At 47.3% G+C, this 16132-nt stretch overlaps 1 protein-coding gene across 1 annotated transcript in view; it reads left to right on the forward strand.

Annotated features, from left to right (window-relative positions):
- SDHC (succinate dehydrogenase complex subunit C) overlaps positions 1-16132 on the forward strand; it is a 222560-nt gene that overhangs the window by 158482 nt on the left and 47946 nt on the right. The window contains exon 4 of the mRNA XM_069604684.1: positions 12234-12295. Within this exon, the coding sequence (XP_069460785.1) occupies positions 12234-12295 (62 nt within the window). The remainder of the gene's footprint in view (positions 1-12233; positions 12296-16132) is intronic.

Genomic DNA, 16132 nt, shown 5'->3' on the forward strand with positions numbered 1-16132 from the left:
AGAAAACCAACAGAAAAGGTGGTAAAAAAAAAAAAAGAAGAAATTTGTTATAATGTCACAACCAAAGAAGAGAGCAGCAGGGGGGAACAGTGGGATACCCGGGAAGCATGGGTAAAACGGAAAGGAGTAATAGTTAAGGAGAGAGTTAAGGGCTTTGGCGTAGAACGGGCAGGCAAGAGTGCAGGGGCAGGTCCATTTCCACGAGGTGACCCAGGGGACAGGGGATACGGGACACAGCCCTCAAAAGGCACCGACGGTATTGCAACAATACCCAGAGGATGGAGTGGCATTGTAAATTTAGCAACAAGGGTTTTCAGGTATACAAAGCATTGGGGGGGGTGCATGAAAGGAATACGAGAGGGAGTGAGAAGGAAATGAAAGGTTACCCGGACAGAGGGTGGGACGAGGAGAGTTTTAATCGGTACATGTTTAACGGATTAAAAGATAAAGGGGACCACAGGGTCCACAGTTCAGGAGGGCAACAGGAATAACGAGAAAATAATGATAGAAGCAAAAACAGGGACAACAGGGGATACGTTAACAACGACAAGGAATCGTTTGAGGTCAGGGGAACAATACCTTTGGGGCTGTCAATAGGGGACACAGAGAGGACGGCAGAGTAGCAAAGTAACATACCACCCACCAACGGCACGAGGGCGTGGCAGGGGAGATATCGGAAAAACATAGCTGGGAGCATGGAGCATAAGCAGAAGGGCAGAAAAGGGGGGAATTCCAAAGTGTTCAATAAGAACAGTCATACGGCAATCGCCTATCAACCAGGAAGAAAAGATGGCTCTGGGGCAACAGTAGGCAATCGTACGGCAGAGAACGCCCACACCAGGGAAGGCATGGGTTCCACGAGTAAGCACCGGAAAGAGTGAAAAGGTTAGCCATAAGGCTGACTAGGGGAAGGAAAATATGGTCACGCATATAGCAGGGGAAAATAACGCCCATACCTGGAAAGGCATGGGTTTCACGTAGAAGCACCGGAAAGAGTGAAAAGGTTAGCCATAAGGCTGACTGGAAAAGGAAAAGATGGCCACGTGTATGGCAGGAAAATAACGCCCATACCGGAAAAGGCATGGGTCCCAAGAGTAAGCACCGGAAAAAATGAAAAGGTTAGCCATAAGGCCGTCTGGGAAAGGAAAATATGGCCACATGTATGGCAGAGGAAAACAACGCCCATACCGAAAAAGCATGGGTCCCAAGGATAAGCACCGGAAAGAATGAAAAGGTTAGCCAGAAAGGCTGACTGGAAAAGAAAATATGGCCACGTGTATGGCAGGAAATAAACGCCCATACCAGGAAAATCATGGGTTCCACGAATAAGCACCGGAATTAATGAAGACGTTAGCCATAAGGTTGACTGAAAAAGGAGATTATGGCCACAGGTATGGCAGGAAAATAAACACCCACACCGTTAAAGGCATGGGTTCCAATGGAAGAGAAGGGAAGGTTAGCAACAAAAAGATATCTGAGAAATAAGTAAAACTAAAGGAAACAGGGCGAGTCAAGGGAAACCTGGGCAGGAAAGCACAAAAAAGTTACGAAACGGGTAAGCAATGCAGAAAGCATGTGCAGAATGTAAATTTTTAGACGGGTGTAAAAAAAAAAAAAAAAAAATGAAGGGGAAGGGTCAACAACAAAAAATATGTGAATCCTTGGAAGGGGCTTTTTTGCCAAAGGGAAAAGGTAAAAATTGGGAGGCAGCACATCTAGACGCAGCTACATACACCGCGAAAATAGCAGGGGTAATAGACCCAACAAACAGCCCGCTAATAATAGTATGAGTTGAAGGGTTGGGGCTAGGTTGAAGGGGCATATAAAAAAGATGCGATAGCATATTAAAAGGGCCTGTAGAATAAGGGAGCCAGTAGACCGGAATACTGTAACAGGGGATGGCCTGGAAAGAGGGAAGGTTAACAGGGGATCTAAAGGGATCTCAGGCTGAGGGAAACAGAGATTTTCATGTCAACAATAATACCACATAGAACATAGGATGGGGCATTTTGCAGACACTAATTTGAAGGCATTAGAGGAGAGGGGACGCAGACATGGGTACTTTTGGGGGGAACCTGAGCGGCCGAGGCAACGCCCACTCAGGTGTGGCGGCACGTGTCCAGGAACGGATGCCCAAGGGTAACCGAGACTGACCAAGGAGAAGGCTGGCATCGCTAACCCTGGACACGGTGTGCCCAAAAGCACAGACACATGTTATCATGATTCTTGTTTGTGTTATTTTCTGTAGAAAATAAATGCCTACGGCCAATCATTTTTCCACAACAAATCTGTCTGTAAGTCATTCCATAGTATAGGAGGTAGGAAACAAGAGCAAGGAGAAGCCCACACTACACAGCCTATAGGGGTTCTGCTTCATGCTAGGATTCCAACCATTGTCTGGTAGAGAGGGGAGTGTGCTGGCCTCCACCCAGTGCGGTAAGGGCCTCTGAACCCCCCCAGCCCCCCGAGCATTCCTGCTTCAGCAGTCACTGCACTATTCGCTGCAATGGTAGTGGGTTCTCCCACTCCCCAGGTGTCTCCGGCCCGTAGCTCTTGGGGATGAGGTGGATGGGAGGCCCACTGATGGCACTACGGGACCGCTGGTGTGCTTGCTATTACGGCAGGTGCAGAGCACAGTGGAGATGGTGAGCGGCTGTAGGGTCTTCCCATGGTGATTGGGGTTCTGTCCACGCTGGCGAGGCTCAGGCTGGCGCACACCCCACCCACGGGGTAAGCGGGCGTGACCAGTAACGAGAGCAGCAGTGCGCCCTCTCCCCGCATGCCCGGGGGCTGGGTGAGCTGTCCCACTGAGGTGGAGCAGCAGGGATGTTAGGGTGCTCCCGATGGGAGCTGGGGCTTCACTCACCATCTCGTTGGTGCCCTGGCTTGTGCAGCCAGCGCATCTGCCATCTGAACGCGCGGTCACTTATTTTAGAGTGGATCTGCTCTCTGGCGCTGCCGGTGCTCTGTGGGTGCTGGCTCGACAGTCTCCTGCTGGGGAGGGCGGAGGTGGGGGGGGGGGGCTCCCCACTGATGAGGCTGTCCAGGTGTGACCGTTCGGGATGATTATAGCCAGGAGGGCCCCTGGGGCTGGAGGCTATTCTCGAGCAGGGAGCTCCCTCAACTCCTCACATGTTTGTTGCTCGTGGCCCATCCCCCTCCAGGCCCGGGCCGCGTTCATCTGGAGGCGCACATCCGCATACACTGGGCCTTTGAGGCGCTGTGCTGGGGAGGCGGTGAAACTTTGGAACCCTAGGGTTCCAGAGTTCTTTTTTTATACCGTGGGGGTGCCTTGCATTGTTGGCTCTCTCGTGGGGGGGTCGGCTCAACTGTCCAGATGCTGCCTGAGGGCGGGGGGCTCAGTCCCTTTATATCAGCCTCTGAGGTGGAGAGCGACTTTGGAGCTCAGCTCATGTCTGCGCCCCCCTGGTGGCTCCAAGAGAACACATTCTCATACCTTTCATTTGAGCCATATGTCAAGTCCAAGCAATAATATAGCTTGGCGAGTTGAGCGCTTGCTTCTGCTATCTGAGCCTGATCTGCAGGTCGCAGGATCGAATCCCAGCCAGCCCAACTCAGCCTTTCATCCTTTTGAGGTTGACAAATGAGTACCAACTTCGGTTGGGTGATATTGTATGTACATATTTTCTCTGTAAAGGGCTTTGGAGTGAAGCGCTGTATTAAACCACACATCATCATGTCTACCACAATTCTAATATCAGGGTATAGAGCAGCAGGGAAGCAGATTGTTCCGTTATTAAGGAATGATTTTGGGGTGTCTGTTTGCCAGACCTATATAACCAAGATTGCAAAAAATGCAGATTGACAAGACTGAAAAAGAAAAGATAAAAAAAAAAACAAGTGAAGTCCCTTCCCATCATTTCTTGATTTTCAAGCGAGTAAATCCATAACGTGGAGGCGTCCATTCTGCCCTTAGAATAGATTACACCCCAAGCATTTCTTCAACCCATAAACGTGCTAGGAATCCCACATTTAGAACCCAATCACTTTAACAAAAAGAGCACAAACTTTAAACCTATTTCCAAGCAGACTGTGAATAACCAGAGGGTGTATCACAACCTAGTCCCCAGGGATCCCGTACTTCGGTGGCCAGGGAAAGGCCATCGCTTTTAGATCCTGACCCTGAGGGTGGACACACGAGGTAGGATCACCTGGGTAGGGGGTCCTCTGGAGTGGGTGAGAAGCACCCAAAGGTGCGACATGGAATCCCCCTTTTTCCACAACCCACCTAACCCTATCACTACTTATTTCATGGGAAACTACTACTCCCATAATTCCTCCCCACTTTACCTTGACAAAGGTACTGCACCAAAGAAGATGAGGAATTAGGTTAAAAGGATTACCTGCTGTGACTTGCATTGTCCCTGTAATTAGGCCAGGTGGAGTCAGGCATGTAGTTCTAACAATGTACACCTGCCACTTATTAACACTCCCTGCGAAGATAAAAGCAGGGCTGGGTACGAGAAGGAACAGCTCTTTCAAGGCTGATGCGAACCAGGCTGTGGAAGAAGGAAGGTCAACAGGCTATCAACAGTCTACAGGATCCAGAAAAAGCCAGGCAAGATGTCCATGCCTTCGGAAGGCAGTGTGCGTTTGAAGAGCAAAGCTGAGCGAGCGGAGGAAAGACACCTTCAATTTGCCAGAAAGCATCCCGGGACACTCCCGAGTGAACGTCAGGAGGAGCAGAAGAGGCATTGGTAACTGCCTTGAGCTGCAAGAAAGTTATGAAAGAAATCCAATTAACATAGCCAGTAAGTTATCAAGGATAACAAAAGTCTGGTTGATGTTAAAGGGAAAGTGACTGTAATTTGAAAGTTGAAGGTTGCGCGTGTGCAGATTAAAATGCAGTTGAAGAGAACAATTGTTGAAAGAAAAGGATACAAAGTAGCACAGTGGTCCTCCGAGATGAAGTCGCACATTCGAAAGTGTCTGAAATGTTATGAATTTTGAAACCTATTACACGCAGAGATCAAAGGAAACCATGAAAAGGAAAGAGTTGAATAAGGGGAAAGTAACATTTGTGAACTGTGAAATATGCCAAGAGGGCAAAAGTAAAATATAAGAACTTTGGAAAAAAGGCCAAGAAGGCAAGTGAAAGAGAATAAGAACTACAAGTACCAAGAGGTATTGGTGCTGCAAGAGAAAATTGTGAATTGAAGGATTGTTGAAAGATAGGTCAAAGTGGTCATGCAGAGGTCTATGAAAGGGTCTGTGTAAATTCCTTGCTGTCTCAAAGGCCTTCGATAGAGACAAGGTATATGAGATGAAATGCGGGGAAGGGAACCCCCATGAAGGTGAGACAGGCTCAAGTTCGGCAGAGGGAAGCCTGTGCAGAACTTAAGAGACTGAGTATATGAACTGAGTATTGATGGCAAGGCAGGCGAAGCCTAAAGAAGTGATTGAACTATCAGAAGTTAAAAGCCTAGGAAGGAACTGTTCAATTGTACCACTAAGCCAAAGTGTGCAAGACTGACAGAATTGTGGCATCTACCCATCCTCTGTTTTTTTTTTTAGACTCTCTAGACCCAGTGGGGTTTAACCTGGGGAAGGGAGTTGTTGCAGAAGCCATTCTGACTTTTCCTTTGGAGACGCTATTTTATTTTGTATTGCCTTAACACATTTGTTATTCTTAGAACTTAGAAGGAAGGCAAGGTTAGGTTTTCTTAGTATAGGCCTTTTTATTTTGACCGAACTCACTTGGACGTATTTATTATTGTTAAATGGTCGAGATTAATCGCATTTTAGAGTTTGGGCCAGTTAGGAATTCTACCATCCCAATCGAAAATAAAGATTTCGAAACTTGTATCCATTGTCTCTGTGTCTGCTGCTCAATACCATGCCTTCCTTACAAGAACTTTAGTTTCAGAGTTCATTTTCCATGACCTGCCAAATTATGATGAGGTCTTAGAAAAGCTGTTACCTTAATTACCTACCAAACAGCGATGGGTTTCATCCACAAAAGCACTATAGCCGTTAACTTACATTCTTTTTGCCCTTTACTTTTAGTCATTTACCCTTTCAAAATCTCTAGGATAGCTTGGAGGTGTATTGGGTTTCCTGAATTTCTCCTGCTCTATGTTCTTCCAACGATCATCATTCGTCATCCTTTCTTCATCCTTTCGTCATCATTATCCATCTTCTTAGCCGATGAAACATTACCCCCTTCCTAAACATCCTACAAATTGGAACCTGGTGAGCTGGATTGCTTGTATGCAAGTTAGACTCAAGCCTCTCCCGCACCCCCTCGCATTTCAAAACAGAGCAAAATGCGAAATCCCCATCTGTTGGTGACTTTATTCCCTATCAACCAGGTAGTTTAAGTTCTGGACATTCTGCAGTGTTGTGAAGTGAGTGTTGATAAGTCTTGGTAAATGCTTATCTGGTTACCTCCAAAGTACACTTTTTACCCCTCAATTTGTGCAGAATTGCCTCTTTGTCTTGATAGTGATGAAACTTTAAAATTATTGGCCATAGCACAAGTCTCCCTCTTGCTCCCCTATGCGTTTTATCCCTGTTCATTGTATTCCCGAAATCAGCCGGAGAAATCTGGTGCACCAAGTCCTGAATTGACTGACATTCTTTGCAGCCTCTCTCTTCTTTTCCAGAAAGCTGTGAAAGCGGGGAGTGTACACCCCATCACTCTTGGCTTTCAATATCAAGTTTGGTTACAATGTCTTCCTCTTTTCTCGAGCTCATGAAGCTGGCCATCATTCTTTTCCCCCAGCCAGACTGTGTGTATCTGTGCTACTTCTAATGTTGTCACTTTTTTCCATGCCAGACCCAGACAGTGCAAAGTTAGTCTTAAATCTCATTGGTTGTATTTCGTCAAGAATACTCTGTACGTCGGCCTTTTGTGCCCATTTCATTCTTCCTGTAAATTTGCCACCGTTTGAGTGACAAGGGATGGGGTCTGCTGCAATTGCACAAGGAGCACACCCATCTGATCAGACCATGTTTTGTTTTGCTTTGCGTTTTTGCCTAGGAGTATGAGCTAGGCACGAACTGCTATACACTATACAAATATGGCATATCGGGCATTATTGATTCTCTATTCAGGATTACATGAGGCTGACACTGTGCGCATGACCAATACAAGCAACTGCAAAACTGCACAGTTTAAGGCAAATGAGAAGCCACGGGTTGGTGAGAGGGGCACAATTACAAACCTCTCTGGCATCACAGGGCTTCTCATTTTAACCTTACAGCGGGGATGTCCTGCGGTACTCTAGTTCCCACTATGTACAGTGTCTCAGCTACTCCAGGTACCACCTGATGGTGTGCCATCTTTATAACTAAAGTTTTAAAGTTTTATGCAGAAATGCACATATAACGAAAATGTTATAATGAAAAACAAAACGAAATGTATGTGGGGGTTTTGCAAAGGGGTCAGTCTTATGGGGCAACGGTTGGGTGGGTTTTTAGATTTTTGTTTTCATTTTTCGGTATATGTGCATTCTAAATAAAGTGTCAGTATGAAGACATGTAACCGCCACTGATTTATCATTTTACTTAAAGTTGCAGGGCAGCAAGTGTCTCTCTTGCACCCGACACCTGTTACTAACGGGATCAACATGCCTGACTCGCCTCTCTAGCCCACTTCCCTTCTTAAACTCTGGAGGGGAACGATTACGGCAAAGCTCCTGTCCCCCAAGTAGGTGGCCTCGTTCTCTGATCGTTGCACCCATTCACCTTCAACTTTTAACAGTGTAGTTTACTTCCCTTGACTCGCCAGTTCACTACTCCAGGGCTATAGCGTGTTGGGCCTGGCCGATGCAGCACAACCCAGCGCTCTGCTTTCCGGGAGTGCTCGGTTGTAGGCTTTCCACGCCACAGACAGCGGTTTCGTTTGCGCGTTGCCATGAGACAAAACCACATATTCTCTCATACTAATACTGAGTGTTCAGATGGATGGATGGATGAATACACAGCTACGGGATCACAGTAACGTTTTTTTTTCATTTCATGATAGTCTCTTATCGTTGGCTTCCCTGCAAGGGTGCAAATGCAGAGATCGGAAAACCGAGCTTGTTTATTAAGCTACAATTCTCTAGTGCCCCAGTGGCCTCCCCAATTTACTGTTTTTATATACTTGCTCTGATGTTTGTGTGTCTTGCTACAGTACAAGTGTTTTTAACCTTAATGCAATATTTAAATGCATCATGTATTTTTTCCAATATATTGTGTGTTGTATTTTGCTAGCAGCTCATCCCCTCTCTGAAGAGTGAAGCCTAACTGCTCAGCCACACTCCCAGTAGTGAGTAATGGATAACTTGATGGATTCCCTGCTGATTCCCTGATCTGTCGCCCTACTCGCCTCACCAGAGAATTATGGAAAAACTGCCTTACACTGATATCACTGAGAACCTTTAAGCAATGCTTGTACAGGTGCTCCGTTCACATCACCCACAGACCACATGCCTTTGCTCCAAGGACTCTCAGCAGCTACCGAGGGGGAGAGAGATTGATTTAAGGGGGGCAAGATGGGAAGCAGGGAGTCCGAAGAGGAGAGAAGAACAATAGAAAAGACGAGAGAAGATGAGGGAGGAGATTAAAGATTTGGTAGCATGGAAGGTGAGAGAGGATCGGACTTTACGAATATTGAAAAGATGGTAGCAATATGCAGGAGAGGTAAGAGAAATATGGTGGGTAATGGAGAGGGAGGAGTCAGTGAATGCTAAGGTTACGAGCATGGGTGGAGTTGGGAAGATTAGAGGGGGGAAAATGAATAGGATGGGGGAGAGGGAGGAAGGGAGCGTGTTGGAGGGGAAGAATAAGACTTATCAGTATTGAGAGAGATAGTGGAATGACATCCAGTTTTTAATGGAGGTAAGATGGGAAGAGAGATTAAGGTGGAGGTCAGGTGTGAAGGAAGGGAAGGAAAAGCTGGGTGTCATCAGCGTAGAAATGGTGAGAAATCCGGAAGGAAGAGATGATGGGGGTGAGAAGGGAGGTGTAGAGAGAGAATAAGAAAGGTCAGAGAACAGAGCTCTAATTCGCTCTCCTCCCTTGGCTGGATCCTCTTTCACTCCCAACTTAAATTTCACTTCCTCTGTCTCGTCTTTAAATCTCTTCAGGACCTTGCTCCCCCATATCTCTCCTCTCTTCTGTCATTCTACGCTACCGCCTGCTCCCTCCGATCTCTTCCTACTTTCTGTTCCCCTGCCCCCATGTGCCTCTCGTTTCCGCTCTTTTCAGCTCCCTTGACCCCCTACATTGGAACTCCCTACCTTCTATCCGCTCCATCCCCACTTACTCCTCCTTCCGTACTTCCTTGAAATCTCTCCTCCATTCCCCACCCTGACACTCTTATCCCCTGTTTTCACCTTTCTCCCTCTCCCCTCTTGTCCCCTTCATCCTTCTCTTTTCCTGCCCTCTTAGTTTCCTCCCCTCCTCGTGCTTCTTCACTCTATTTCCCATTTTGTCCCCCCTCTTCCCTCCCCTTCTTCTCCCCTCCTTTTCCTGTTCATCCTCATAGGCAAATTGTTCTAATACTGTTTTGACTCATGTTTGTAATTTGCTTCTACTGTTATCTTCTATGTATTCTTGTTAAATGATAAAGCGCTTTGGACACCCCCCCCCCTATACACACACACACACACACACCCCCCACCTACACACCCCCCACCTACACACACCCCCCATCTACACACACCCCCCCACCTACACACACACACCCCTATACACACACACCCCTTCACCCCCCGCTCCCTAGATTGTATTAAAGCTAATGGCCAGGGTATAGTAACGTGAAAAAGCTGATTGCGGTGTGGAGATCTTGTGCAGTGTGCAGAGATATATGTTCCAAATCTATATACCCAGTAACGAATGTTAAAGACATAGGTCATCAGCTATATGTAGGAAATGCTGTGTTTTGGGAGGGGGAAATACTGTGTCTGGGATGCGGGGGAGGAGGGGCAAAGTAGTTCCACCTGTAGCCATTAGAAGCAGGTTGTTGCATGGTACATATCAGGGAAAGCAGGGTATTGCAGGGACCAAAAGATTTTGTTATCGAATACTGGTGCGGACAAACGACCAGAAAAAGCAGTTTATACGGTTTATAGTGAATGCTTGTGGTGTGAGGGATTGGACCTAAGCGCTGCACTATTGATCCTGCTAGGGATTTCAGATGCCCCATGATAGGAGGCAGCTAAAATAGTTGGCCCATCCAATGTGTTATTTTTGGACAAGATCTGCTCCTTGTACCATGTAGATTCTTCTTCTAAGATGGACTGTAGGTTGGTTTCTTACAAGTCCCTACAGAAACAGTAATCAAATTCTTGACCTAATTGGCAGGGAAGGCCATTCTGAAATCTTGATATGGTGTGCAATAAAGGTACACAGCGATGAAGGAATTATTTACCACGTCAGTGAAACCTACAACTGTGACCTTGTGCCATTCACAGGATAAAAAGGTACGATAGAGCATTTTAAGAGGGTGTTCAAGGACACACTGCAATACACAGTCCAGACGAATTAGCCTTTTAGATTCTGTGGAAGAGATGTCAAGATGAATATGTCCAGGCCCCACTTACCTGCTCGGGTCGTGGCATTTTATGTCTTGCAAGATAAGTGTACCATTAGGACCTGCAAACCTCTGAGGGTGATGAGGATTGTAAACTGAACATGCAACCTCTACTTGGTGCACGTTTGAGAGAAGCACTGGTATGATGCGAAAAAATAAACGTACCCTGGCAGAGAGCTAAGTATCAAAAGGTTTAGCGATCCAATCAGTATTTTCAGAACAATGAAAGGACTATTACAATTGTCCGTGATAATATATGTAATAGAGGTGTGGAAATCCTATCACCCAACACTGAGACGTCTTTGGCAGAAACATGTTTTTAAAGGAATGTTTTATGACGAATGCAAAAGACCTGCTTCTAACTCATGTAACCCATTTCTAATTGTCACCAGTCAGCAAGCACTGCTGGTGTTGGAGATGGGGCCATGATGTGGGACTGCCACCAGCTGCATTGCAGAGTAGTCTGGGTGTAAGTGTGAGTGCAAGATCCAATCTTAATATGAATGGGTGTTACGCAAACTTCTGTGGCAGATAGTGATGCTACAAATGCCAGGATTCCTGTGCAATATGATACATGTTAGATCCTTAATGTGGGGTTTCGTTCATTAATCGGATAGAAATGTTGGGTAACTGTTCAAGTTCATTGTTGTTGCATGCACTGTTTGCTCTGCCCTGCATTTCTGCCAATCCCTACTACTGACATGACGGTCTCTTGCCAGGGCTGAATGGAGATTTTTTCCATGTAAGTTGGGGAGCTGACTGAGCTTTTTATTTGCCCCTGTGCTACACTCCGTTCACTGATAATGGATGTTGTCACTCAAAATACATGCCAATTTTACCACCAGTTGCGCTTCTGATTTGGTATAAAACAAACTGGCAGTAACAAAAAATAATGACAAATAGATTTTTCTCTCGATTTTGTTAACTGAGAAATCTGAGCCTGCAATGGTCAGTAGTAGTTGATCTAGCAAATGCCACGGCCAAACAGACAGGTGAATGGTGATGTGCGCTGCTGACGTGACAATGCATCTCTCCATTTATGCTTATGTCCAAGTATTTAAAATGTAGTTAATTTTTACTTGGCTTAAAAGCTTCTTTGGTCTCCCTTTTGAAGAGCAGGTCTGAGTAAAACTATTAGCAGAAGACGGTGGTAAACTGGTCTGCCGGTCGGAAAACGGCAAAGACAGTGCGAGTACAAGGAGATGCACTACTTTGAACTTACCACGTTATAGCATGATCTCGATAAAAATCCCCTCTGTTTAGATCTCGGATGAATTGAATAGTGTAACTTCACTAGGAAAATGCTTTTATAAAAACAGTAGTAGATTTCAATTCACCATCTACGTCAGTTTGTTTCTGAACTCTATACAACAATATCAAATGTACATATTTGTTCCTTTAAACTCTTCCTAGGACATCTTCTGTAAAATTGTTTGTTTCCGCCTTTGTCTTTATGTATATTTGCAAATTCTAGAGATGTAACATGTCAGTGTTTTGATTTGATGCGACAATCACAATATATTTTTAATTCCAATAGTGCTATTGTTTAAAAAAAAAAAAAAACACAGTAGAAACAATACCCTACCAACACAATGTGTTTCCCCACCCTTCCATGTGTGTATTTTATAATTCTAGGGCGGCAAGACAAATGTTAGGTGTTGCTGCTTACTGATGATGCCCCTTCTTTCAGATGGTCTCTGCCCATGATGATGTCCATCACTCACCGCGGAACTGGAATTGCTTTGAGTGGAGGTTAGTATGTTTCACATGTACTCACCCTTACCATCTGACTCCCACTTGACTCCTTAACTACAGGGCCTTATGTATCTTAAAAGTCAAACTTGGGTGTATTTTGCATTTGGCTTGAAAGTCAAACTTGGGTGTATTTTGCATTTAATTTTTGACCATTGATTGTAACTTGCTAGCCCAGTGACTGTTCTTTACCGCTGTGCTTGCTTACTCCTCCCTCTACCTCCTCTCTTCACACTCATGGCGCTGCCTTTCTCCACTCTATTCCAACTGCTTCTCTATCAACTATCCATCCCTTCTCACTAAGTCTGGAAAGAAGTTTAAAAAGGATATCTTGGCCCCCAACCCTGGTCTCCCTATTGCTGATACCTATACCAGTGCCTCTTCCAGACAGACCCTCACCGACATCCTCTTTGTTGTTCCATCGCCGGATCTATGGACCCCCCATATGATCTGTGCTTTGTCCTGTCTCCTCCTCCTCCCATAAATGGTGGCACGCGCTGGGAAGTCCTCATGGCTTCTTTCGACTCCTCTAGAGTCATCCTTAAAGTCCTTAAAGTCTACGTAAATGGCACTGTCATGGTCCAAGGTCCCCAGGCCAATCTCCTCCTCTTTGATGGGCGGTTCACTCGCCTCATCAACTTCCTTTCTTCTCCGGCTGTCCCCGCCTCTCATTCCTTGGCTATCTTGCCCACTCTTCCCTCCTCAGCCCCTTTTCTGGCTACCTCCATATCTTCGCAGCACGTACCTCTGATTTGTACCCCTCCCCGGAAGGTCTTCAAGGCCGACAACCTTCTCCATCTTTCCACTCTCAACTCTCGCTCTGCTATCAAACACTCCTCTGACATCTGCCACCTCCTTGAAGAACTTGACCTTGATGTCCTTGCTCTTACTGAGACATGGTTCACGGCTAGCGCTGTCACAAGCTTTGACACTCTCCTCCCTGATGGCTACAAGATCCTCTCCACACCCAGGTCCACTCGGCCCAGAGGGGGTGTAGCCTTGATCTTTCCAGAGTGGATTCCTACCACTATCATTACCACTCAGATCTACTCCTCTTTCGAATGCCTCATCTGCAGGCTCTCAATCTCTCCCAGCCACTCTCTTACTGTTGCCACTCTCTACCGACCCCCTGGTCAGATCACCTCTTTTCTCTCTGAGTGGGCTGACCTCTCTTCCTCTCTTCTGGCCTCAACAACTCCACTCCTCCTCCTGGGTGACCTCAACATTCACCTTGATTCTCCCTGTCCCTTAACTTTGCTCTTTCGTGACCTCTGCGATTCCCTCTCTATCCTCCCCTCTGGCCCAACGCACTCTGATGTCTTGATCTCCTCTAGCCTCCCCTTCTCTATCCCTCTTTCCACTCCCCTCTCTTGGAGTGACCACTACCTCCTCTCCTCTCCTCTTATCTCTCTCTCTTCCCCCCAAGCCAAGCCTATCCCAACACTGCCACCTACCTTCCTGGATATCCGGCCCATGAAGCATGTGTCAGGCGAGGCTTTTGCTGCCACCTACTCTCTCCCGCCCACATCCTCTGGCTGACTCACACCCTGACACAGCCCTGTCTTTTCTCTATTCTTCTATTTCTGATACTCTTGATGTTCTTGCTCCTGTCATGAGGATCCGCCTGAAGTCCAAAGCCAAGTGCAAATCCTGGTATGACTCGACCTAGCTACACTTAAACGTAAGCATAGGGCGGCTGAGAGAAAATGGAGGGATTCCTGTTCATCCTCTGACAAGCTGGCCTGTCGCCTACTCCAAAGGCAACACCGTCTCTGTCCGTACCAAGAAGAGAGTCCACATTCAAGCCTGTGTCTCTGCGGCATCGAACAGCTCGGACAAACTCTTTAAAATCTACAAGGAGCTGGCCAACCCTGCTGCAGTCTCTACCCCTCCGCTTGCCTCCGAGGCTCTTTGCAATGCCCTGGCCTCTCACTTTATCTCAAAAACCCAGGACATCTTGTCCACCCTCTCCTCCACTCCCTCCCCTCCCCTCTCCGTCTGTACTCACTGACCCTCCTCCAGCAATCCCTCCCCCCCTCTTCCTTTCCTCTTTTCTTCCGTGATGAGGTCGCTAGACAAGTCTGATCTATAAAAGCCTTGTCAAAACACGTTCATCCCTGTTCCTCTAAAACTATCAAGGACCACATTGATACCCTCGCTCCGGCCCTTGCTGATTTCTGCAACCACTCCTTTGCCTCAGGATCCTTCCCCTCCCCTCTTAAGCACTCCCTTGTGCATCCTCTCCTCCAGAAACCCACAGCTGATCCCTCTTGTCCAGCCAACTATCGCCCAATTTCCATTACCTCCTTCTTGGGCAAACTCCTTGAAAAGCTGTCCATCTCTCAGCTAATCCTTCATTCTGACTCAGTTGGCTGTCTCCGGGACCATCAGTCTGGCTTTAGATCCGGCAGAAGCACAGAAACTGCTCTCCTGAACATCCGTGAAGATCTGCTTTCCAACCTTGACTCTAGCATTCCCTCTGTCCTCATCCTACTCAATCTCTCCTCTGCCTTCGACACGGTCAACCATACCATCCTGCTCAACCGTCTCCGTGATAACCTGGGCATCGCTGATCAGGCTCTGGCCTGGCCGACCTCTTTCCACTCTGCTCGACCCTCCCAGGTCCAACTTAGGTCCCTCCTATCATCCATCTTCCTCTCCACCTGTGGTGTACCCCAAGGGTCTAACCTCTCGCCGTGGCTTTTCAACCATTACCTAGCAACTATTTCCTGCTGTATTGCCATTTTCTGCTCAAACTTCCAGTGCTGCGCGGATGACACTCAACTCTTTTTCAGGCTGCCCTCGGCCACATCCTCCACCTCTCACATCACTGATTGCCTAACTGCCATTCAAGAATGGTGTGCCGCCAACGATTTCAGTCTGAATGCCAGCAAGACTGAGATCCTCCTCATCGGCACACCATCACTTTCCTTTCCCTTCACTCTTTGGCCGGCCTCCCTTGGCCCTCCTCCTATCCCCACCTGCGAGGCCAAAAACCTTGGTGTCACCTTTGATTCCACAATCTCCTTCTCCGCCCACATCGCTGATATATCAAAAAAAGTCAAACTTCCTACTGCACCTCCTCAGAGGTACACTTCCTTTCCTCTCATTCCCCCAGAAGCTCACTGTCTCCCAAGCTCTGGCTCTCTCTAAGTTGGACTATTGCAACAGCCTCTTTCTTAATCTACCTACCGCTACTCTCCGCCCTTTGCAAATTATCCAGAACAGGACTGCAAGACTTGTCCTTGGCCTCAAGCCCTGGGATCGTATCTCTCCAGCTCTGAAATCTCTCCATTGGCTCCCAGTGGATGCAAGGATTCAATTCAAAACCCTCTGCATTGTCCACAAGGCTTTCTGGGGTCTGGGTCCAACATACCTTCAGATATCCCTCCGCAAATACCTCCCATCTCGAGCACTCTGCTCCTCTACCTCTAACTCCCCCAGGGTCAGTCGTTTCTCAAAGAAACGAGCTGGGGGTAGATCTCGGTCTTCGGCTGGGGCCTCCCTCTGGAACAGCCTCCCTGCCACTCTAAAACTTGAGGAGAACCATCTCTGGTTCCGGAAGCACCTCAAGACCGTCCTCTTTGCTTCTGCCTTTGCCCCCCCCCCTCTCCCCTGCTGATTCTGCTCTCCCTTGGCACCATGCACCTGACCGCCCTCTTTCCTCCGGGCCCAGGTACCTGCTCCTCTCCGCACGCACTGCCTCCGGGCCGCCCCTTGCACTGGGGTCTGTATCTGTACCCATACAGCCCCCACCCCTTTGTTTTGTTCTTCCTGCACTTATCAGACCTACCCAGCCTGCTGCCTTAAGCCAAGCACTGCCACTTGCTGGCTGCA

This window comes from Ambystoma mexicanum, chromosome 1p, assembly GCF_040938575.1.
Source record: "Ambystoma mexicanum isolate Mex_15411 chromosome 1p, UKY_AmexF1_1, whole genome shotgun sequence".
Lineage (NCBI taxonomy): Eukaryota > Metazoa > Chordata > Amphibia > Caudata > Ambystomatidae > Ambystoma > Ambystoma mexicanum.